This window comes from Ruditapes philippinarum, unplaced genomic scaffold, assembly GCF_026571515.1.
Source record: "Ruditapes philippinarum isolate M1 unplaced genomic scaffold, ASM2657151v2 ctg985_1_1_1_1, whole genome shotgun sequence".
Lineage (NCBI taxonomy): Eukaryota > Metazoa > Mollusca > Bivalvia > Venerida > Veneridae > Ruditapes > Ruditapes philippinarum.
The window spans coordinates 271,399-296,994 of record NW_026857416.1 but is presented as its reverse complement, the minus strand read 5'-3'; the positions used below and the strand labels follow the sequence as shown (position 1 = coordinate 296,994).

Below are 25,596 nucleotides of genomic sequence, written 5' to 3'. Positions count from 1 at the left end.
GCAGTCCACCGTTATTAAGTAAGTATAGAATACCAGTGCTGTTTTATCACAAGTAGGGGAAGGGGCCCTTTTCTTAAAGCTGCATGCCTCCAGATGAGCCAAAATATTTCAGGAAAATCAAACTTGAGAAAAAAAAGTACTGAGATTTTAAGGAAGTAAAGTAAGTTTGTAACACCCGAGGTTAGCCGAAATCATCTTTCCTGTTCCAGCGCCATATGATCTAAATAGTGTTGATGCGCCATAAAACCAAAAATAACCCAACAAAGTCTTGAATGTGTCAGTGTAACTGAAATCTGTAGTAAACAAAACAAACATATTTGTTTCTTTTTAGATGTTCAGAACACAAGGAAAAGATCAGTGTATATTGTACAACATGTAAACAGTGTATTTGTCACCAATGTGCATTATGGGGTGGAAAAGTAAGTTCATAGTTTGTGGTTTTAATCTTGTTATAATGCCACTACTTACACACTTTTATTCAAATCAAGCTATTAGATTTTCAATCCAAAATAATTGAAAGCCTCTTAACAGCGGGGAAATACAAACACTTTAAAGGGTAATCCCATTGTTTACAAATTTCATTTTCTCAGAAATTATTTTTGAACATTATTCATGTTTGAGTTAGGCAAGTTACTGAAGTCATCTTTATTTTAACTGATAACTCAAGCTTAAGTATAAAAAATAATGTTCATATTTTTTAAGCACTAGCAACAGTAGTAATAGACATATGCTGCAAGTATATGTCTAGGATAACCATGCCTTATGACTAGGCTCTATATATATGGTACTGTCGGTTGTATAGTATGTTCTTACTTTGAAGCAGGGCTAGTCCATTATACAATCCAGTAGGGTAAATTTTATCAATAAATTGTTCAAATTCTAAAAAAAAATATAAATATATAAGAGCTCATTTCATAAAAAAATTTAAAGAAAATAACCATCTGTAACATTTTGATACATGAGTATTTGTTGAATTTTTCAGCATTCTGGGCACACCTTTAAACCAATAGATGGGGAGTATGATGAACATCTACGGAAGGTAATGGAGGAGTTGAGCTCACTGAGAAGGAGAAATATTGAATTGATAAGCCTTGTGCAAGATGTTGTAAGTACTTATCTACTCCAGTTATAATTTGTGATCATTTGGTCTCCGTGTAAAGCATTGATTTTCATTAGAACCTGACCACTATTACACTATTATACACAGCTTTTATTTGTTGTCATCTTAAAATATAGATGTGTGTACTGTAGATACACATATTAGATTGCCCAGATCTCTTTATTCCAGTGTTTAAGTTCATAGACTTCCAATAGTTGCCCCTTATCATTGTAAAATGTTTTATGAAACTAACCTCAGTGGTCAATTTAGGTGTCACTTTTTATTATTACAGTGAAATTTAAACAAATTTTCTAAATCTGAAGTCAGAACATAGGTATTTAGTGTGTAACATTGTATAGAAGCCCTCTAGAAAAATATTTACAAATCATGCCTGTGATTTAATGGTCCTGCCGGCCTTATTTAATAAACTTATATTGGAAAATGTTAGAAAATATTTTACTTAAAAATAAAGCTTAAAAAGTCACTAAATGACCTTATGTGAATCATGATAATTAAAAAGCCCTACTAAAAACTTTATTTATTTAATACTTGTTTTATATCTTGAATATACATATACAATACATATTGAATATCAACATCAATGTTGTTTTTATAGGAGAGAAATATTGAAAGTGTTAAAACAGGTAAAGATGAGAGAGTACGTGAAATACGGAATGCTGTGGAGCTGATGATAGCTAGACTAGAGTCACAACTCAAAAATAAACTACATCTACTGATGGGTAAGTTAACTCAATAACAAAGTACAACAAAATTAGCATTTAGTTAAACCTATGAGTAAGTTAACATGTTAACCAAGTTGAACAAAATCAAGATTAAATTTGTTAACTAAGTTGAACAAAATCAAGATTAAATTAAACCTACTGATTGATCAATGTTCTTGTTTTTCTTAGTGTTTGATTACTGAAACATGTAAGATAAAAGGTTTATAAACAAAAGACATATTTTGTCCTTGTGTTGTATGAACTTGTGTTGTTTGTATTTTAGGTCAAAGAGGTCGACTTACACAAGAAACTGAGTTATTAGACTCATTAATACAGAAAGTAGAGAGTCAAGTGGCTCATAGCAGTAAAGCTGAACTTATCAATAGAAGTGACGAACTACTTGCCATATTTAAACAGGTAAAAAAATAATCCTGCTTAATGAATACTGTATACCTGTGACCAAACATGTATTCTCCTCATAAACACCCGCTTAACTATTTTTGCTTAGAATAAAATTCTTACCTCCTAAGTATTTGAAGTAAATATTAAGTTATAATGGTATATAATGTCTGACTGAACTGAATAATGCAAGCAAAAAAAGCTTGCCAGTTATGACAGACCATAATTCAAATCTTTGTAGCTAGACACAAATGTTCACTGTGATCTCAAGTAAAAGATATGCCTATGTATTTTCAGTAACTTTGATTTTAAAGTAAATTGGTCAGTAATGGAAGGTCTGTAATACAATGAATAATTACTTGGATAATATTTAGTATTAGACATAACAACAAACCATTTATTATACATGGAAGTTGTTGGCAAGTGTGAGATGCATGATCTGATGTAACTTGTATCCATATAGCACATGAACATTATTATTCATCATTTTAATGTTGATTCTAAATCACTTAGAATTTTATCAACAAATTTTTTCAAGCAACATTTTATAAGAATTTCAAAGTAATACATTGCTATTGTTTTTATCAGTATTTGAAATAAGTATGAAAAATCTGCCCATTGTAGACTTAACCACTTTAATATAGCTTTTGAAATTTAAAGATAATTATGAAGTGCTTTATTAGTCCCCTACCGGTTTACCGGAGGGGACTTTAGGTTTACCCTCCGTCCGTCCGTCCGTCTGTCTGTCAGTCCGTCCGTCCGTCCACAAAACTGGATCCCGCGATAACTTGAAAAGTACTGAAAATATTTTTATGAAACTTGATATATAGATAGATGGCAGTATGGAGATTATGCACGTCTTTTTCTTTTCTTCCTATGTTGAAAATTCTGGTTGCTATGGCAACAAATAGGCTGAAAATATGGCAAATTTTACACATAAACTGGATCCAGTGATAACGCAAAAAGTACTGGAAATATTTTTATGAAACTTGATATATGGATAGATGGCAGTATGGAGATTATGCACGTCTTTTTCTTTTCTTCTTATGTTGAAAATTCTGGTTGCTATGGCAACAAATAGACTGAAAATATGGCAATTTTTACACATAAACTGGATCCAGTGTAACGCAAAAATTAATAGAAATATTTTTATGAAACTTGTAATATGTGTGGATGGCAGTCTGGAGATTATACACATCTTTTTCTTTTCTTCCTATGTTGAAAATTCTGGTTGCTATGGCAACACATAGACTGAAAATATGGCAAATTTTACACATAAACTGAATCCAGTGATAACTCAAAAAGTACTGGAAATATTTTTATGAAACTTGACATGTGGGTAGATGGCAGTCTTGAGATGATGCATGTCTTATCTGTTTTTCCTATTTTGAAAAATATTGGTTGCCTTGGCAACAAATAGGCTTAAAACATGGCAAATATAACAATATTTGTGATTAGTCAAAAAGAGCTGAAACTTTTTATGAAATTCCATCTTAAATTCCAGAGTTATCTCCTCTTTAAGAATTTTGCTTTTTAAAATGTTATATTTTGGTAACAGGGATGTTTCAAATATTAATTTTAGAGTGTCCTTCAGTCCGTCTGTCTGTCTGTTCATAAAAACTTTTTCCTGTGATCACTTTTAAAGAACATTTCCAACAAATTTACTTAAAATAGAGAAAAATTTACACGTTAGTGAATGGCCAATGGCCCTTCAGAATGCTGATGGGGTTCTATCCGGTAGGGGACTTATGGATTGCTTGCAATACTATGATAATTGCTTGTTTTACTAAATACATATTTGATACAAACTGTTATATAGGACATTGTTTTATTTTTAGATGCATAGACGACCTATGGCATCATTTGTGACAGCTCCTGTACCGTCAGATTTCACCAGTGAGATTGTACCTCCGTATGACAGTAGTACATTTGTGATGAATAACTTTGGAGCATTACAGCAGAGGGCTGACCCTTTCTATAGTCAACCTCTACAAGTTAATGGTCTTAGCTGGAGACTTAAAGTTTATCCTGTATGTTATTTAATATACCGTCTACAGTTATAGATATTGAAATAAAAAGTATGATATATTTCTCACTATAACAACTTGATAAAATAAGAAAAATGGTACCAATTGTTTTTAGCTCGACTATTCGATAAAAATAAGTAGAGCTATTGTAGTCACCCGAGCGTCGGCGTAACCACTTATGTTAAAGTTTTTGTAATAGTTCAAATATTTTCAAAGTCCATTGACATATGGCTTTGAAACTTTGCACACTTGTTCAACATCATGACCCCAACCTGTAGACTGGACGAGGTAACTCTATCAAACATTTTGACAAAATTATGCCCCTTTTTAGCTCGACTATTCGATAAGAATAAGTAGAGCTATTGCAGTCACCCGAGCGTCGGCGTCAGTGTCGGCGTCTGCGTCGGCGTAACCACTTATGTTAAAGTTTTTGTAATAGTTCAAATATTTTCAAAGTCCATTGACATATGGCTTTGAAACTTTGCACACTTGTTCACCATCATGACCCCAACCTGTAGACAGGAGGAGGTAACTCTATCAAGCATTTTGACAGAATTATGCCCCTTTTTCGACTTAGAATTTACGTTAAAGTTTTTGTAATAGTTCAAATATTTTCAAAGTCCATTGACATATGGCTTTGAAACTTTGCACACTTGTTCACCATCATGACCCCAACCTGTAGACAGGGGGAGGTAACTCTATCAAGCATTTTGACAGAATTATGCCCCTTTTTCGACTGAGAATTTATGTTAAAGTTTTTGTAATAGTTCAAATATTTTCAAAGTCCATTGACATATGGCTTTGAAACTTTGCACACTTGTTCACCATCATGACCCTAACCTGTAAACAGGAGGAGGTAACTGTATCAAGCATTTTTTTTTACTATCAAGCACTTTGAATAGTCGAGCGATGCTGTCCTACCGACAGCTCTTGTTTGACTTAGAATTTATGTTAAAGTTTTTGTAATACCTCGAATATTTTCAAAGTCCATTGACATATGGCTTTGAAACTTTGCACACTTGTTCAACATCATGACCCCAACATGTAGACAGGAGGAGGTAACTCTATCAAGCATTTTGACAGAATTATGCCCCTTTTTCGACTTAGAATTTACGTTAAAGTTTTTGTAATACCTCAAAGTTCATTGACATAAGGCTTTGAAACATGTTGAAATTTTATACTCTTCTTTGAGAGCATAATAGGACACTCTCCAAGGCCTATAACTGTAATATGGATTTAAAGAAAAATTTTGCCTTTTTCTCTACTGAAAAATTTTTTACCTAAGGTTTTTTTTTACTATCAAGCACTAAGAATAGTCAAGCGTTGCTGTCCGACCGACAGCTCTTGTTTTTTTTCACTGCAGGTTTTTACAGTTTTTTAGATTAAGATTAATTCATTTTAAATATCAAAATATATTTTATCCTCATATGCATTAACTAGAAGCAAAGAAAAATCTTTTTTAAAAATCTGAGTGTTGGTGACTTATATCCGCAGATTGTGTACATTGTTAGAGTCTTTATCAACAAAAACCAAGCCTAATCTTTACTTTTCTATTGAATATAATGCATATATAATATATTGTAGGATGGTAATGGTGTAGTGAGAGGAAACTACCTGTCTGTTTTCCTGGAACTATCAGCTGGACTACCAGAAACATCAAAGTAAGTTTGGGTAGTCTTTAACTTGAATTTATGGCAAATATTAAGTGTAGATACCTATTTACATAGGTATCCTTTTTCAATTTATGCACAATAATTACTGATAACAAACCACATGCCCCTAAACACTGTAGGTTTGAATCCTGCCAGCTGCCAGGGACTATAGATTCATTTGAGGAAGCTATCCAGCTAGCTTTTGGAACATTGGTGGTTCAACTCAGGTGCATGCTTAGGCCACAGAAAATTAATTTTTAGACTCTCATCATCGCCCGCCCGTATCAAAATCTTTCCGCTCCAAAATAATTTATTTTCATAAAAAAAAATTGTTCATTTCGCAGACGTCTGTGGACAAAAATTCTTCCGAAAATCGTGGTCGAATATTCGCGGGACGAACGCATAAAAATCAGACTGAGGTATACAGCGTCTAGTGATCAAGATTTTAAATACGTTCGTTTTCTATCAGTAAAATTGTCAAAATGTTCGATGTTCGTCATATGTGAAATATATGATGCAGTAAACAAGAAAACTGTTTGTGATTGGTTTGGGTTTAGTTTTGATAAAAATCTGGGTGGAAATGATGCGACGTTCATCAATATATTTGAAAAATTTTGCCATTGCAGATTTAAACACTTTTGTTTATTCATACATTTCTGTTTTTTCAGGTCTTAAAAGTGATGGATAAAATAAATTATAAATTATAAATTCCACCCACCCGCCCCAATTATTTCTTGAAACCTGGATGAGAGTCTAAAGATTAATTTTCTATGGCCTTATGCCTGAAATAATGCACGGAGGGGCACCTGAGGTCTACCTCCATCAGTAAAGCTGGAATGTCGCCATACAACATCTACAGTGTTGGTGTGATGTAACACCCAACAAACAAACAAAAAATACTGATAAAAAAATTTAAAAAATATGTTTGGTATGTTAAATAAGTGTTATCACATAATGTATTGACAGCATTATGTTACACCTGAGACATTGTTTTACCCTTAAGTTTTAAGCAATTTCTGACTATTTAATGTATCTATCTAGTTTGGTATATTTCTCAGTCAGCGTGCAACTTTTAAAGCATACAAAATAAAAATATTATACTTTTTCTGGACAAATTGTTTTTTCTAGTGGAATTTTGTAAGAGGATCATTTTGTCATTTATCTGGTATTGTAAGGAGTAAAATGTATTTTCTCTGTTTATCTAATAAGTGATTAACTTAGGAACATATTTGTTTGATTGTTATTTCAGGTATGAATATAGAGTAGAAATGGTGCACCAGGCATCTAGAGATTCTAGTAAGAATATTGTACGAGAGTTTGCCTCGGACTTTGAGGTTGGTGAGTGCTGGGGTTATAACCGCTTCTTCAGACTGGACTTGTTGGCAACAGAAGGCTATCTTAACACAGAGTCTGACTCTCTCACCTTGAGGTTTCAGGTTCGACCCCCAACATTCTACCAGAGGTGTCGAGATCAACAATGGTATGATTGTTTATTTTTATATCAGCATGTCTGTCTTACTTTGTGTCGTCATCAAATTTTGGCATCATAATGCACCCTGTTAAGTTGTTTTTATTTTATATTTACTCACTATTTTACAACTTGATTCATGCTTTTAATCCATTAATATTTCTTGATTTTTAAGTCTGAATAACTAAACCTGAATAATTTTGGAATTCTTTTTTGGATATTTATTTAATGTCTTGTGTTTTTTTGCATGCCAGGTATATTCACCAGCTAGAGGCTACCAACAGTCAGTATTTGGCCATGAATAATGAGTTAAAAGAGGTAAAATTTTAACATTTTAAAAGCTGGCAGCAATAATGTAACTTATCTATGCCATTATTATGGAGCTAGTCCAGTTTATATGTACTTACAGAAGGACCAGGCTCAATACTTGTAATTGCTTTATATTAGTTTGTTAAAACTTCTCACATCAGGAATGCAATAAAAACATTTAAGTTAAAATTAAAACAAGTCATTCATACAAATTTAACAAATTTTAGAGATGATAAAACTTTAAAGAAACATAGATATAATAGAGATAAATGTTAAGATAAACTTACCAAGTTGTGTAACCGACTTTCACAAGTTATGTAACTGAAAATTTCACAAGATGATTTATCATACATTTATTCAGTATGAATAATTTTCTATAAATCTGTTTCAGAGGATAACATTAGAAATTTTAAGAAACAAACATTCCAGCAAGAAAGGAAGTTCTAGAGGTATGATATGTCTAAGCATTATAAATATCTTTTTTTTTTCTTTTTTTTTGTGTGTGCTTTTTTAGAGGGGGATATTTGATAATTTGGCAGATGTTATAGGCCAGATTGAGATGATATTTCCTATTGAAACATGTGTGTCTAATGTGCTTATTGTTACAAATAGTGACAATGCTTTCATACAAATCTTAGCAATTACCAAACATATATAAATTCATATTTAAGAACTGTTCTTTAATAAATTCTCCAGCAAAAAAGGCTTTGATCGTGATAACAAAGTACTGAAATTAAATAAAACCTGTATGAAGTATCAGCATATTGTTTCAAGAAACACCCAAAGGATAGGTGTTTTTGGTCTATACAGTATTAAATTTATCCTCTAGCAGGGTTTTCATTATTAACCGATTAGCTATCCAAACCATCGGTTAAAATGCTGTTAAAATCGGTTGTATTAACAGTATCACCCTTGACCCTTGGAACATGTTTTTTTCAGATATAGCAGATTAATGTCTAAGTTAATTTGTACTTTACATTGATTTATGTTAACAGATTGAGTAAATCATTTTTTTGTCATCATTGAGAAAGGGGAAATTGGTTTTACTGGTAAAAATATTACCAGTGCTTTAAATCTGATATCTGATAAGTGTAACTGTTAAAACCAAATCAAACATATTAAATGATGCTATTATTTCAGATTCACCTATATCACTGGTAGATGATGGTGTAGTAGATAGTTTATACAGTAAATATTGCCATGGTGACCAGCCTGTAGGTAGTGGTGGATGTGAGATAGAGATAGAACGTTCTGGTGGAGAGAGTGATAATGACAGTGATGCTAGTGAGGTATACATTCTATTATATTTTACTGCATGTTTGAAACGTCGCATTTCATTGGATAATCTTGACGTTTATTATCAAACTCCTCGCAGCGGTTACTTCCCCTGATCAGTACAGTAACCACTGCCACCACAAGTAAATTTGGTCGAATATAGCCGGATATATTTTTTTCACTTTTAATTTTAAAATAGAATACTTGATATCATTTTAGTTTTCTTTCATTAAATAGTTTTGCTTAATGTACAAGAAAGTAAAAAAATATACATATAAAAATTATTTTGTAAACATAACGAAAGATATTTTCACTGTGACACTGTATGTATGGTAAACAATGACAGAAGTTAGACATATTGAACGATTGCGCAAAAGATTTTGATCCGGCATTTGATTTTAAGTGTAAACAAATTGAGTGTTTTGAACATATTTTATCTGGAAAGGATGTTATTATAAATCTGCCAGTTGGATATGGGATCATTTGGCGTTCTGAAACTGGCCGCCATGTTTTTGTCACATGATACATCTATCATCATGTGATTTCAGTGGTGGCAGTGGTTAAAGTAGCAAAGTGTGACGTAACCGCTGTGAGGAGTTTGGTTTATTATAATACTGCATGTTTTGTAATGTTGCATTTCATTTGATGATAGTGACGTTTATATAGTTCTATATACACAACTGCTGTTGATTTATGAAAAACGTTTTTTGTTTAAAGAAGGAAGTTTGTTGTATTATAAATTTGTTATAAATATTCCTGGCAGGTTATGTGACTGTCTATAAACGGTTGTTTGCAATATAACCTGAGCCGCTTTTCAAAACACAATTTTGAAATTACACATTGATTGTCAACTACTATTTTTTTGTTTTCTGAAGTAAAAAAACAACTACAACAAAAAAAAAACTATTATGTAATGAAACTACATCTGAGAGGAGAACTTCTATAAAAACTCTTGCACAATAGCATTTATATTTATTTATGAATAAGACAAATTTACTTTGAAATGATGCCCATTTACGGGTATGTAGTGAATGAACAGGTGAAAATCAAAATAAGTTTTTATTTTGTCATAGTTCCTTTCAATTTGATAATTTAATTGGCAAAATCGATAAATAACTCACGTGGCCCAAGGGAATTTCTGAAATATCTACCAGAATTTAATGATCAGTATATAAAAAGAATATTTTAATATTTTATCATAAACATTTTCCAATATCAACTATTGGTCAATTACCTTTTTAACTGTCAATCTTTTAAAATATATAGTCCGTTCAGCTCAACTTGACAATGTAAAAATGATCATAATGTCATTTAAATAGCAGTTTGCTATACTGACCTTATGTGACAGATTGATGGATAAATGCATATATGTTTCAACACTTACTGGTATATGGGCTGTTTTCAGGATTTGAGTCAGGGAGAGTCGCTGTCTGTTAGTCAAGATGAATTAGAAAGTTACTCAATTACAGAAGAAAATGATGTTGATGAGGAGAATATGTAAGTTATTCAAAAAATAATTTCTGTCTGATAGGTGTTTATCGGATATTTAACACCGGTTTGGCGTTTTGATGTGCTGGAATTGACCACAATGAGTGGTTAATTCTGTTCACATCAAAACGACTCAGAATCTTAAAAACCACATTCTTTCTTAATAAAACTCTTATCAAAACTGAAAAATAAAGAATTTTCAGGATACAAAACTGAAGTATAAAGAATTTTCTGGATACAAAACGGAAAAATAAAGAACTTTCAGTATACAAAACTGAAAAATAAAGAATTTTTAGGATACAAAACTGAACTATAAAGAATTTTCTGTATACAAAACGGAAAAAATAAAGAACTTTCAGTATACATAAAATGAAAAATAAAAATTCCTCAGGATTTATCAATATATGTTATAATACAGGTGTCTGGACAATGATGTTGAGAACTCTATTAGAGAAACTCAGGAGAGTAATAACCTGGATAGAGAGACCACCTTGTCAAATATACCAGTGTCTAGTGCCATGAATATACTCGAAAACAAGTCAACAAGGTTTGATTTGTATTTTTGAACTTGCCTTTCATAAGAATTACTTTTGAATTTAGAAAGAGTTGTTGAAAGATTTCTTTTGTTTGATACAAATACGAAATCTTTCGTCACAGGCTGAGAAAAATGTGCATCCTGACTGAGACTCAAACCCTCAGACCCTCAGAATACCGTTTTCCGGCTCTACCGACTGAGCAATCTGACCTCTTACACATGTTCTCCCTTAAATAGTGAACAGTTCTGAACTGTGACACTCCCTCGCAATATTATATAGAAATTCGTCCCTAAATTTCTCAGGGTTACATAGCTATGTAAATGAACCTCTTAGCTATATTCAGTCAAGGCCCAATGTTGGGTACCAAATGTCACAGGGTGAGAAAAATGTGCAGCCTGACAGTGACTCAAACTAGGGACCTCGAAATACCATTCTGTGGCTGTAAATATTGAACAGTTCTGAACATGCCAAATGTTTGATAAATCATCTCCCTGTGGTGAATGGATGGCATCATAAAATTTACACTGTCAAGTATTGCTGTTAACACACTATTTTATGGTCAGCTTGGGGTGTCATGACCAAGTGGTTGACTTCAAACTACCTGCCCCTCACCGCAGTGGGTTGAATTCCTACAGGGTCTTTAGATTCTTTCATTTGAGGAGGATATAGAACTAGATTATGGAACATCAGCGGTTTCATTCAGTTGCCTGTGTCTGCCTGAACTAATGCTCAGAAGAACACCTGAAGACTTCCTCCACCAAGTAAAATGGACATATGACTTATACTGTGTTGGTGCAACATAAAACCAAACCAAAATATAAAAAAAAATTGTTCAACTCTTAGTTTTTTTTGGCAAAATGTTTTTGTAAGGGAAACTGCCATCTTAGTTCTGATAAAATATATTTTTCAGGATAAAATTTGTAATTTTATGTCATATAAGAAAGGTTATAGTTATTGATTTGTTTTATATAGTACAGGACAATGATTTAGAAATATTTTTGCAGGAGTGATGATGAAACAATGCTTTTACAATTTCTACAAGATTCTGAGAGTCAGTGGCCCCGTAGGTCACGACCTACCCGCCATACAACGCCATCTAGTGCAGGTATTGTAGCTACTATAATTTATACAGAATACAGGAATGCCAGTTTCCTTACTCTGATGATTAGACTTAACAGAGTTGTTAAAAATTTATTTATCTATCAAGGTTGTTCTGTAGAAATTAATTTATACTTGTTATTTTTATTCTGTCTCATTTTGTCAAATAATTAAAATATTTAAAGTACTATTACTTTATTAAAAACAAATGTGTAATATTGTATGTAATGTTTTAACCACAGACTTGAGGATATATATTACAGATTTGCTGTTGAACATGGATCTAGGATTTTATGTTCCCCGACCTCCAGGATCCACATCAACAACAACAACCGGCACAGCTTCAGTATCAGAGACGGCCGCAAGTCTGCTCTCGCCAAAATCAGATAAACCAAGCAGATCTACTGATACTGATGTTCCAAAAAAGTCTAGTAAACTCCATGGTAGATTTCTATATTTTTTACAGTGTTTCTAATGTAACACTTCATCAGATTTTAAAGTCAGTTGTTTCTTAAACATTTTTGTGAAGACAATGTATTTGTTTAATATCAAATGTTATATTTGAAGAAAAAATTTTATATTTAGTATGTATACAAAATGTATTGTTAATGTTGTTCACATATGCTGAATTGTTGAGTGGTTAAGATGTCAAGAGTCTCAACCAGCAGTTAATTGGTGTGAGCTTAACTGGGCTAACAATTTGTTGCCTGATACTTTACTTAATAATATTACTGATTTATTCTAGGAGGGAACTCAAAAATCTTCAAGTTGTCATAACAATTGACCTATATGTTTGTTTGTTTCATTTTACGCCTTTTCCCAACAGTATTTCAGTCATATAGGTGGGTAGTTTCCTAACCATCGTTCCTGGAGAGTTACACCAGTACTGGACTACCTTCCTCCATGTTAAACTACCAAAGCATCTCCCGGGGATCGAACCCATGCCAGAGAGGTAACTGGATTAGAAGTCGTCGACTCTAACCCCTCGGCCACTGAGGCACCTATATGTTTAAAGTGACGAACATTTATATTTGTAGGTTCAGCATCTGCAGAAACGTTACATGATTTACAGGCCAGATTTAACCGTTTATCGGAGGCAGACACGTTAGAACATATTCAGGCACGGTTTAACGAGCTCGCTACAACAACATTTAACACACTAGCTGCAGCAAATGCTGCTGTATCTAGTGAAATAGAGGCACGAGCTAGAGCAAATATTGAGAAAAATGGTAGCGTATTAGTAGTATAATTATTGTAATAATCAGATATGGTCTTACATTGTGGCTTTACATTGTGTTTATATTAAATGTTGGAATATTGATTTGTAACAAGACTCAAACGTATTTTTTATCCTTGAAAATGAAGTGAGTCTTAACATAATTAATTTGAAACATTGCTTTATTTAAGATGCCTAAATCTTGCTCATTCCTTTAAAATTTGACTTTCCTTGTTTCCTGTGAAATACACCATTAAGTACATAAGGTATTTATCAAAATTTAAAAATGTAATTGAATAGGAAAAAAAATTAGAAAGCAAACCTCTTGGCTATCAAAATGTCAAGATTGTCTTAATTTGTGAAAAGTTTTTCTGTTTTCATCTTGATTGCAATTTTTAAAGGGTATAAAGCTATATCTTATGAAATATTTTCATCAAATTTATGTAAAACAGTAAAATTTTATTGGTTCAATAATCTTATGACCAATTCTTCTTGAAAGAGTTGATAGAATGTCTCTGTTAATGGATATTGTATGTAAATAGAATGAAATGATTTCCAGAACAAAATATTATTGTACTATCTAAAGTAGGGTTTTATCCATTTAGCAATGATTTTGTGCATGTGCCATTTGCTTTTAAGGCAATTTATTTACATATTTATTTCATTTAAATCTTACAGTTATTTTTGTAGGTTTATACACTTTTACTGTACTGATCTGTAGTTGACTGCAAAAATGATTGATGCTCACTGTATATCAACAAAAAAAACAAACATTTGTTTTATTTATGTTTGACAGAAAAGAAATCTACTGGAAATCACAGCCCAAAGTCCAAGTCTAAAGATAGTTCTAGTTATAAGCCACATAGAACAAAAGATGGCAGTAAATCACCCCATAGAGCTCATTCCATGGGTAGTCTTGCTGGTTTACGTAAGTTCATGTTTAACATATTACTAGAGCTGGCCTAGTGTGTTCTTAAAACTGTCTATGAAGAAGTTTTTGTTTACTATTATAAAACAGGTAATGTTTGTTAAATGTATGAGTAGTAGATCTATGACAAAACTATAATTTTGTTTATTGTTGAGTCTAATGGTCATTTGTCTTTCACCAATGATTCAGAAATCATTTGGAATTATAGAAAATGGTAAGCACTTGTTAGTTATCCAGCAAAGCTGGTTAGGTGGACTGACAGTGAAGATATACATGTATATGAAATCTATACATAATGTGTTGAAATCTGTGTACAAAAACAAACTAACAAACACACAAACATATTGTAAATTATTGACAAAAGTAACATTTTGTATGTGTGCAACTGGGAATTCACTTATATTCATGGGCATGAAATTTTGTGGTTTTATCTAACTGGCATTTTTGTGGGTTCTTGAATTCGTGCATTTCTATTTTCATGTAAAAAAAATGAATAAATAAATAACCTAATGGAAATTAATCTTACTCACCCGCTATTTTTTTACTCACTTCATGTACAGATCTTTAGTATCACACCTTCCCTCTGAATGTAACACAAAGATAGCACGGTTACTGCCGATAATTTACTTCAATTAACACATTTATTTGACATGATATGCAGCTCCATTGGACACACTGCATATTTTATATTCGCAGATGTAAACATCACATAATTTATACAACACCTGACACTTTTTAACCAGAGAGTTTAAAAAGTTTACTCCCTGAATGAGTCTTACCATATTTGACAGTAACTACACGCAACGTCACACTGATTGTGTTAAATTTACATGCATATAATTTAATACAAGTAAATGGCTCAGTTCAGTTATGCGTGCATCTTGAAAAAAGTCGGGTGTCTTCTTTGATGTTTACAGAATAGCAGTCGCTTAAATAAAGATTAAAATTCATTTAAATTGGATCATTTCAATACCTGTAAAAATGTAACAAAAGAATGTATAATTCATCTTGTTTTAGTGATCAGAACTTTTTTTTTTATTGTTTTGTGTACTATACTTAAGACATTTGTATCAAAGATTTTTTTTTAAAAGTCAGTTAAACTGACAATAAGTGCAAACTGACAATTAATACCAACCCACGAAAACCACGAAAATTCCTGTTACACAAATAATAATTATTTAACAGTATTATTAAAGCTGCAGATCTGAAGATTTGTTTGAATTTTTATAAAAACTTAATGAGTAAAATATCAAGTGTACAGATAATGTAATAATCCTAGCCAAAGATACAAACTGTTACTTAAAATGATAAAATAAATTTCCCTTACTCTTTTATTTCCTGGGTAGAAGTGGTAAATAATGTCATGATTTTGAATTTTTCTACAATTAAAATTATTATACCCCCACAAACGAAGTTTAGGGGGGGTATATAGGAGTCAGCTTGTCGGTCGGTTGGTCGGTCCGTCCGTCCGTCGGTCGGTCCACATCATGGTTTCCAGACGATAACTAGAGTTTGGAGTGAGGTATTGTAATCAAACTTGGTATATAGCAACCTTATGTGGAAACCCCGGTTGGTATTGCATTTGGACCCCCTGGGGCCAAGGTCAAGGTCACTGTTACTAAAAATAGAAAAATGGTTTCCGGACAATAACTAATATGAGGAATGAGATATTGTAATCAAACTTGGTGTATAGCAAGCTTATATGAAGACCCTGGTTGGTATTGCATCTGGACCCCCTGGGGCCAAGGTCAAGGTCACCGTTACTAAAAAATAGAAATATGGTTTCCGGACAATAACTAAAGTTAGGAATGAGATATTGTAATCAAACTTGGTGTACAGCAAGCTTATATGAAGACCCCTGTTGGTATTGCATCTGGACCCCCTGGGGCCAAGGTCAAGGTCACCGTTACTAAAAATAGAAAAATGGTTTCCGGACAATAACTAAAGTTAGGAATGAGATATTGTAATCAAACTTGGTATATAGCAAGCTTATATGAAAACCCCAGTTGGTATTGCATCTGGACCCCCTGGGGCCAAGGTCAAGGTCACCATTACTAAAAATAGAAAAATGGTTTCCGGACAATAACTAAAGTTAGGAATGAGATATTGTAATCAAACTTGGTGTATAGCAAGCTTATATGAAGACCCCGGTTGGTATTGCATCTGGACCCCCTGGGGCCAAGGTCAAGGTCACCGTTACTTAGAATAGAAAAATGGTTTCCGGACAATAACTAATGTTAGGAATGAGATATTGTAATCAAACTTGGTGTTTAGCAAGCTTACATGAAGACCGCGCTTGGTATTGCATTTGGACTCCCTGGGTTCAAGGTCACAGTTACTAAAAATAGAAAAATGGTTTCCAGACAATTACTAGGGTTAGAAATGAGATATTGTTATCAAACTTGGTGTATAGCAAGCTTATAAGTTATATCAAGATCCTATTTGGGATTGCAATAAATTGAAATAATTCTTTGTACACAGTGCTGATGGTACTTTATTTACTATAGGTTTATTTCAAATTTTTCTTCAGACAACTTATTTTTCAAAAGTCAAAGTTGCTGGTGGGGGTATTAATCACCTTCAGTGATAGGTCTAGTTAGATTTAACAAAGTTTAATTTTATGATAATTTATTTTACTTATCTGCAGTGTGCCACTTAAAACCATGAAGCCAAGCTAATTTATTTACATGTAATTTTTTTGTAAATTTTGTAATAATTATAACATGTAATTTGTACTTCAGACAAACATTTTTGCCTGCATAACACTGACCTGTCACTAGAGGAGGGACCACTTTCCGACCTTGACCTCTCGGGTGGAGCACTAACTGACCTTACACTTGAGGAGGGACCATTATCTGACCATGACGCCACACCAGGCGGGGCACAGGGGTCAGGTAGACCTCAACATATAGAAATACACATACCATCAAGCTTTTCTACTGATGATGAGAAATCTGAGAAAACAGGGAAAGGTCTGTATATCTACTTTATTTTTTTGTAATACATCCAAAGAGATCTTTTCTTCAGTTCAGTTCTCAAACACTTCAGTTGCTAACAATCTATTGTAATTTGAAAATATTGAATTGGGGCTTTACAGATATATTAAAGGTAAAAAGAATTAGGTAAATCACTAAATGTCACAGCTCTATTGGCAGTTGATGAGTGGAAAGGGAATGAAATTACATGGAATCACTATAACACTGGTGAAATTAACCTAGAAATTTGGAAAATCCAGTTATAACTAAGGCAGAAATGTCAAAAAAGGGCATAATCTGTACAAAACTGAACAGTGAATGGTTACCTTTGAAATTGGTCAAGTATGATTTAAGTTCAGCATTTAATGAACTGAATAACATGTTAGTTTATTGATAATTGGATAACAGGCCGTATGTTTTTGATATTTCAGACAAACATAGTAACAATGATCTATTACTGGATGAGGGACCACTTTCTGAACTTGACCTCTCAGGTGAGGCACTACCTGATTTTACACTTGAGGAAGATCGTGACCTCACATCAGGTAGAGTACAGGGATCAAATAGATCTAAAAATTTAGAAATGCACAAACCAGTAAAGCTTTCCTGCTGATAATGAGAGACTTTATGAAGATTATTAAAGCCCCGTAAACAGAGTTTTAAGGGGGTAAAACTGGAGTCAGACTGTGGGTCAGTTTGCTAATCTGCGTGTGAAATCTCATGAATGCTTCCTCTACTGTTTCTTAATTACCTTTCCTAAATTTTCAAACTTAATATAATATTTTGTCTAAGGCACTACTCAAAAATTATTGGAGGTATCAACTTAAAACTTAACAAGTGGATAAATCTTTTGGAGGAGAAGTTCAGTTCCCAAGAACCATTACAGCTCTCCTTTTACATCATTTTTAGCTCCACTTTTGCACACACAAAAAGCAGAGCTTATGTCATGACCATCTTTTTTGGCATTGGTGTTGGTTAAGTGTTTTGTTAAGGTCCATTTTCTCAGAAACAAAAAAAGCTTTTCACTTCTAACTTGATATTCATGTATATCATCATAAAAGAGCACCATTTCATAAGGTCAGATTATGCTTTAATTAAATTTTGCAAAGGTATACCCCTTTTTCAACTTGCATTTTTTTGCTCTGGTTGACCATTTTGGTAAGCTCCGTTTTCTCGGAATTTTCACTTCAAAATTTGGAATAATTGTGTTATTTATAAATTATGGGCTATTTAACCTATTTAAAATCATTATAACTAATAATGTATTGAAATGTAAATAATCATCATTTTGAATAATATAACTTGTCTATGGATAGGTTGATGATGAGAAGACATGTTTATTGTAGGTGTTACTTTCATATTGAAGTCACATTTTAAATTTATCAAAACAGGCAGCAAGTCAAAGACGAAAAAGGGTGAGCAACCAAAGTCGTGGAAAGATAGAGAAAATAGTAAAACAAAGAAAGAGAAAACAGAAGAGCCCTCAAGTGGCGAGAGCTCAAGGGAAGCAACTCCTAAAGGGACAGATGATGAAAGTAGTAGTTCAGGAGGCCCTCTGGTAGAATTTACTCAGACAGGGGCGGGTAACTCTAGGTAAATTTAATGAAGGATTTTCCCTAACTTTTATAACAATTAAACTGAAAGAACCTCGGTGTGGGTAATGAATGTTATTTAATTACAATAACATTGTGTTACTGCTTATAGCAGTAGCCATGATTCAAAAGGTATTTGCTATTTTTTACCTCCATGGATATTGATTATCATAATACTGCACTTTTATAACGTCGCATTTCATTGGATAATCATGATGTTTATATAGTTTTATATACACGGCTACAGTCGATTTATAAAGAAATCTCGCTTTATTCCTCTAAGAATGATGCTTGCTGTATTATAAATTTGTTATAAATATTTCTGACAGGTTATATGGCCATATGTAAACGGTTGTTTGCCATATAACCCTCACCTAGCGGCTTGGGTTATATTTAAAAACAACCGTGTATATAGGACCATATAACCTGTCAGAAATATTTATAACTAATAATATCTGTTTAGTGTAATGTTAGGTATTAAGGCATTTTTTACTGACCTCTAAGATCCAAGCTCACTGAATCTATATATAGATTTTTGTACTTTTCTTTATAATTTGGCAATGTTTTCTATGCATTCATCAGTCACCTGTATTCTTCTTGTCATTTGTTAGTGACCATATACCTTAATGGCAGAATCTTCCAGTAAGGACTGTACAGTAACAACCGTTAAGTGGATAAACCAAATCTTGGCAATGTAAACAGCCTAGTATAAGCTTATTTCAGGCCAACAATTTTTTCTTCTTCAAAATATCTCCTGCCCAAAGATTGTTGTTTGATATTTAAGATAAAATAGAAACCATCAAGCACTACTTACTAATTTTTGTTACAGTAACTTGAAATATATTTGTATCATAGTTTGGGGACCTTTCTGTTGAAAAAGTGCCAAAGTTAAATCGTATACATATACATGCACAGTGCTGTAACTGGAGTGCAGGTATCAGTTACCCGCACTCCAGATAATGCCTGTTGATTGGTTCATTTTTGCAGGGGTTTACTTATTGTGACGGCAGAGAAAGGGAAAGCGGCAAAAATATCATATTCAAATGCTCGTTCATTGGTTACTTTTTTCTGGGGTTTCATATTGTGACAACAGGGAACATGTTTTTATGTTTGACTACGATACAAAAAGAGAAAGAGCACCAAAACACTTGACAATCTGATTTATACTCGGGGGATATGCCCCCTCATGCAAATCAGATAGCCTCGTGTTTCGGTGCTCTTTCTATTATTTAATTTCGGTGCTCTTTCTATTATTTAATATATACATCAACCAATACAAACTAATTTATTTTGTTTAATATCTATAGATATTGTTTGACAATTTAATTATTTTCTACGCATATTTCCAAAGTTAGTGCCTTAACAATTACAAATGATGGTGACCACTTGTTCTTATTTTTGTAGGGATGATGATGATGACACATCTGTAGTGTGAAATGTTGCCATGGTAACTGTTGCTATATCAACAACAAAGAAAGTTTTCTGACAATACAAACTTTGAAGTTTCTGGGAATGATTAGTTTGCCAAAAAACACCCCAGATCCTGAATTCTGGTAGATTTCATAATGTTGTTAGGATGTGATGAAAACTATCATGCTGTTACAGAAATAAAGCAGTTACAGAGACAGTATTTTGTTTTTACAAAAACTTATAGCTTTCAGTTTTGTTAATATGTGAGTTGTTGTTAATGAAAACTGCCATAGTAACGAGTATTTTGATAGTTACCTAGACACCGGCCATATATAAAATTTGTGTTGTGATTCAGTCATTCAGTGTGGCATTAATGTGACATCTTAGTTAATTTACTACGCTTGTGTCTATAACTAAATTCATTTGAGCCGCGTCTCAACAAAAACAATATAGTGCGTTTGCGACCAGCATGGATTCAGACCAGCCTGCGCATCCGCACAGTCTGATCATGATCCATGCTGTTCGCTATTAGTTTCTCTACTTGTAATAGAGTTGGTATCGAACAGCATGGATCCTGATCAGACTGTGCCGATGCGCAGGCTGGTCTGGATCCATGCTGGTCGCAAACGCACTATGTTGGTTTTGTAATGACGCTGCTCAAATTCATTGTGTCCATTTATTTGTTATGAACATGTCATAAAGGCATGTCCAATCACGTCAGAATACAGGTATTATTTTAGAGTTTATTTATTTCTTATGCTGAAATTTTACAGTATAAACAATTATACTACCTGTTATTAAAGAAAAGTGTATGTCTAAATGTGATAAGCTTGTACTTGTGTATGATTGCAGTATATTAAGTTAGCTTCGTTTGACACAATTACTCTACTGTAAGCAAATCCTTTGTTTCAGATTATTTTTACAATATTTGTTTATAAATTTGAAGTAATATATAACATTTTCCTCATTTTGATTTGTTGATTTTCATGTTTTGTATTATAAGTTTATATATGTTGTGCTAATGTTTCACCTGTGATATACATGTACATATTTTGTCATTCTCACACATTAGTTCATTCTGTAATTTCTGGGATCTGGGGAGAATATATAATACACAAGTTCTTTGTTATGCTTATAATATCTTTGCCTATTTATATAATAGATATTTTTAACCTAAAAAATGGTTAATTTATCTCCCCTTAAGTACATTTGTATAATCAAGGATAATATGACATTGGAATTGGTTTCAGAATCATATCATGTTGTGATATTAACTGATTTGAGAAAAAAAGCATAGGAAAACACAATTTATGAAATTTCACTCCAAATTATTCTCCTCAAAAATTAGTGCGCCAAAAACTTTTTCTCTTCATGTGAGAAGTTCATTTTGAATTCTTCATCGATGTGTTATAAATGTAGTGTATGTGTATGCATGTAAGTACTTGTGATATAAGACAAAGTGTTTGTGATAGGAATGATATTTAATAGAAGAGCTTTCTTATCACTTTATACTGTAAAATACACAGTTGAAGAAACTTTGTTTTTTCTATATAAAAATCTACAAATGTGACAAGAAAAATGAATATATGAGACATCATTATATGAATTATTATTTAAATGCTCTAAATAAAAGATTTTGGTTTAAAATGTATTTATTTGTTTATTATTTTTGCGTTCCATCAGGCAATTTTGAAATCAACACTGCTTATTAATTAAAACTTATTGATTTTAGCTTGTGATGAAAGCTTAATGAATCACTCTTGAGTCTGCTTCAAAAATGAAACCAAGATGCTAGTGTCACAAGGAAATATATCCGTTAGGACTCAAACCTACGATTGCTTGGTTGAGAGGCAGACACCTTAACCACTAAGTTATGCTATTACTGATTTTTTACAGTCAGTTTAAAAGTCACAGCTGCGTCAGTTGGCCCCATAGATTCATTTGTCAAAAGATTACTGTCCCAAAACTTTTGCGCTATTGTTAAATTTAGGAATTTAGGGATATGATGAAATCAAACTTGCTGTTGTAGGAAAACACAAGAGGCAAGCACCTCTCCTAGTTTTTTCAGGCATTTACGAGAACCAACATTCATCAAGCTAGCTGTATAGCTTTCTCACGTGAAAGAGGTGAATATCCTTGGCAGTACTCTGTGTTGAAGTGGTAAATAACAATGAAACAAGAACCACTAGAATACAATTCCTCAGCAGCAGTCTTGTGATATTCAATGCTGTATCAAATTGCTCATTTTCCATGTAATTTTTAAAACCATGTAGTCTTTCCCACTTTATCATCAATGAGAAAGCCTAAATTTGACAATTTCTGAACATTTCCTATATACTGTCGTATATAGCATTTATTTTATTATTATTTATTTTACCATATGAAACGAGACGAGCATAGAACAGGCCATTCTATTAGCTGCTTTTATTGTATTGTTTTAATTTTTTCTCATGATTAGTGTCTATTCAGCTTTTGGTAAAATTATGTGACACTGTTTGATCATTATTTATCCGTTTTGATAATTAAGATAAACTTTGTCAAAATAATGTTTATGAAATCCCGCATAACCTGTTATAAAAAACATGTTTGGCCAAGGACTCTACATCTAGAATGCTGGCTACACCTGAGTTTAGTGTAGGGCTTCTAATTTTTGTCCAGAGCACTACTTGAGATATCAATTTGAAACTTCATAAGTGGATAGATCTCATTAAGTATGAGTACAGTGTACAAGGATGATTTGGAGTTATGGCCTTTTTTCTTTTCATACTTACTTTCTGTGGATTGAGTTACTGCCCTTTTTTTCTCCACAGCACAACTAAAATATTTGATATATCAATAATAAACTTTGTAGGTACATACGGTAGATCTTGTGGAGCAGGACTGATATGTACAAGAATGATAACTCTACCCTTCATTTTATAGTTATTTCCCTTTGTTATTTTTCATACAGAGGACAACTTGAACAAGTACTTTTTGAGTTATCACTGGATTCAGTTTATGTGTAAAATTTGCCATATTTTCAGTCTATGTGTTACCATAGCAACCAGAATTTTCAACATAGGAAGAAAAGAAAAAGACGTTCATAATCTCAAGACTGCCATCTACCCATATGTCAAGTTTCATAAAAATATTTCCAGTACTTTTTGCTTTATCACTGGATCCAGTTTATGTGTAAAATTTGCCATATTTTCAGCCTATTTGTTGCCATAGCAACCAGAATTTTCAACATAGGAAGAAAAGAAAAAGACGTGCATAATCTCAAGACTGCCATCTACCCATATGTCAAGTTACATAAAAATATTTCCAGTACTTTTTGCGTTATCACTGGATCCAGTTTATGTGTAAAATTTGCCATATTTTCAGCCTATTTGTTGCCATAGCAACCAGAATTTTCAACATAGGAAGAAAAGAAAAAGACGTGCATAATCTCCATACTGCCATCTATCCATATACCAAGTTTCATAAAAATATTTTCAGTACTTTTCAAGTTATCGCGGGATCCAGTTTTGTGGACGGACGGACGGACAGACTGACAGACGGACGGACAGACGGACGGAGGGTAAACCTAAAGTCCCCTCCGGTAAACCGGTAGGGGACTAAAAATATTTAAGATATTAACTTGAAACTTCAAAGGTGAATTGCTCAGGTATCCCTGCTAAATTGTTCTCAAAGTTATTTCTCTTTGATGAGTACTTAAATGTCAGTATCTGACACTGAACTGTCATCTTTTGTAACTTTTCTGCTTTTTTACCTACTAGGTGAGGGATATGGCAGTCAATACTGCTTCTTCTTATAATAATTAATATAACATTGTAACATGCTTCACACTTTTCCCCTATCAAATAGGACAATTAAGTGCATTATTACAGCAAAGCTGGGAGGCATCTCTGGTTGAATATTTTGCCATTATCTAAAAGTATACACACCAGCAGGGATTTAATACATTCAAAACAGAATCACTAATTGTTCTTCAAAAAATTTATTTTACCAAAATAATTTATCATACACCATAGAAGAAATTCATATTTTGTTAAAACATGTATTATTCCACTAAACAACATCATACTTGTAATGGTAGGCAGAAATAAATAGTTCAATATCTGTAAATAACATTGACAATAGCAATATTTGAGGAAACGAACAAAATTGCACTGGCTCTAATACTCAGTCTAGTAAATTATGCCTGAGATACAATTTTTTTCTACATGAGTTTCATGAAGTTGAAATACTGGTGTTAGGGCATATTAGATGCTTATCACCTGAACAAAGCAGAGCTGAATGTGAATTATTTGTCATGAAAGTAGCAAGATGTGAACAAAGCAGTATTTTAACTTCCATACAAAACACTAAATAAATATCATTAAATAAATATTCTGTCGTTTTATGATCTACTTCTGAGACAAGGTCATTTATGGGTGTAAAGTAAAAGTAAATACAGAACATTTTTATAAGAGAATGCTATGTGTTAACTTATTAGCTATACATAACTATAAATACATATATTAATTTGTATATTTTAAATTTACATAATATTCCTTAAAATCACAGACAAATACTTAAATAATATTCATAATGATATATCTATAAAGTCAGTATTAAAATTTTGAACTGGTTCCAATGTGATTGCACAAATTTCTTAAAAAAATATTTTACTCATTTTCATAGTATACAATATGCACAAGTACATAACAAATCAATATATAAATATATATGGGAACATTATATATCATATCATATGTCATTTAAATCTATATCGTATTCCAAAATAACAGTTATATTTTGGTAAATAATATACATAATGTCTGAAAAGGTGAAAATTTCAATAATGAACAATAACAAAACATAAAACAAACATAATGTTAAATTCTCAAACAATACAAATGTACCTATTACATTACATACTCATCTATTTCCACAAAAAAACAAATGACAAAACCAACATAATGCATTTGCGACCAGCATGGATCCAGACCAGCCTGCGCATCCGCGCAGTCTGATCAGGATCCATGCTGTTCGCTTACAAACCCTATTACAAGTAGAGAAACTGATGGCGAACAGTATGGATCCTGATCAGACTGCGCGGATGCGCAGGCTGGTCTGGATCCATGCTGGTCGCAAACCCATTATGTTGGTTTTGTCATGACGCGGCTCAAATGTTATTATGCAATTTACATAGTTATAGGTAACAATGAACACTTACAAAAATAATTAACAGCTATCAGTATTTTAAGCACCTGTGAATTATTCATCATCTAATGAACCAGTCATGTGTAAGTTTTACCATATTGCAAGGAGTAGAAAATTTTTAACCTTCCATCTTCCAAACCCTGCATTACTTGGTCAAAAATACATATATATGAATAACTAGGTTTACAAATAAACATAGTGTTCACAACTATAAT

General features: G+C 32.6%; 1 protein-coding gene across 2 annotated transcripts in view; it reads left to right on the top strand.

The window, feature by feature from the left end:
* The window catches only part of LOC132749666 (E3 ubiquitin-protein ligase TRIM37-like), a 41,152-nt gene extending 19,307 nt beyond the window's left edge, over positions 1-21,845 (top strand). For both annotated transcript variants that reach the window (XM_060739524.1, XM_060739525.1), the window contains 20 exons: positions 332-419; positions 983-1,105; positions 1,716-1,839; positions 2,105-2,238; positions 4,059-4,250; positions 5,832-5,908; positions 7,149-7,379; positions 7,622-7,685; positions 8,068-8,125; positions 8,817-8,965; positions 10,357-10,448; positions 10,858-10,986; positions 11,980-12,080; positions 12,337-12,516; positions 13,111-13,302; positions 14,086-14,217; positions 16,959-17,189; positions 17,624-17,737; positions 18,584-18,785; positions 20,189-21,845. In XM_060739524.1, coding sequence (XP_060595507.1) covers positions 332-419; positions 983-1,105; positions 1,716-1,839; positions 2,105-2,238; positions 4,059-4,250; positions 5,832-5,908; positions 7,149-7,379; positions 7,622-7,685; positions 8,068-8,125; positions 8,817-8,965; positions 10,357-10,448; positions 10,858-10,986; positions 11,980-12,080; positions 12,337-12,516; positions 13,111-13,302; positions 14,086-14,217; positions 16,959-17,189; positions 17,624-17,737; positions 18,584-18,785; positions 20,189-20,219 — 2,644 coding nt within the window. In that variant the 3' untranslated portion in view covers positions 20,220-21,845. The remainder of the gene's footprint in view (positions 1-331; positions 420-982; positions 1,106-1,715; positions 1,840-2,104; positions 2,239-4,058; positions 4,251-5,831; positions 5,909-7,148; positions 7,380-7,621; positions 7,686-8,067; positions 8,126-8,816; positions 8,966-10,356; positions 10,449-10,857; positions 10,987-11,979; positions 12,081-12,336; positions 12,517-13,110; positions 13,303-14,085; positions 14,218-16,958; positions 17,190-17,623; positions 17,738-18,583; positions 18,786-20,188) is intronic.
* The last annotated feature ends 3,751 nt before the right edge of the window (positions 21,846-25,596 follow it).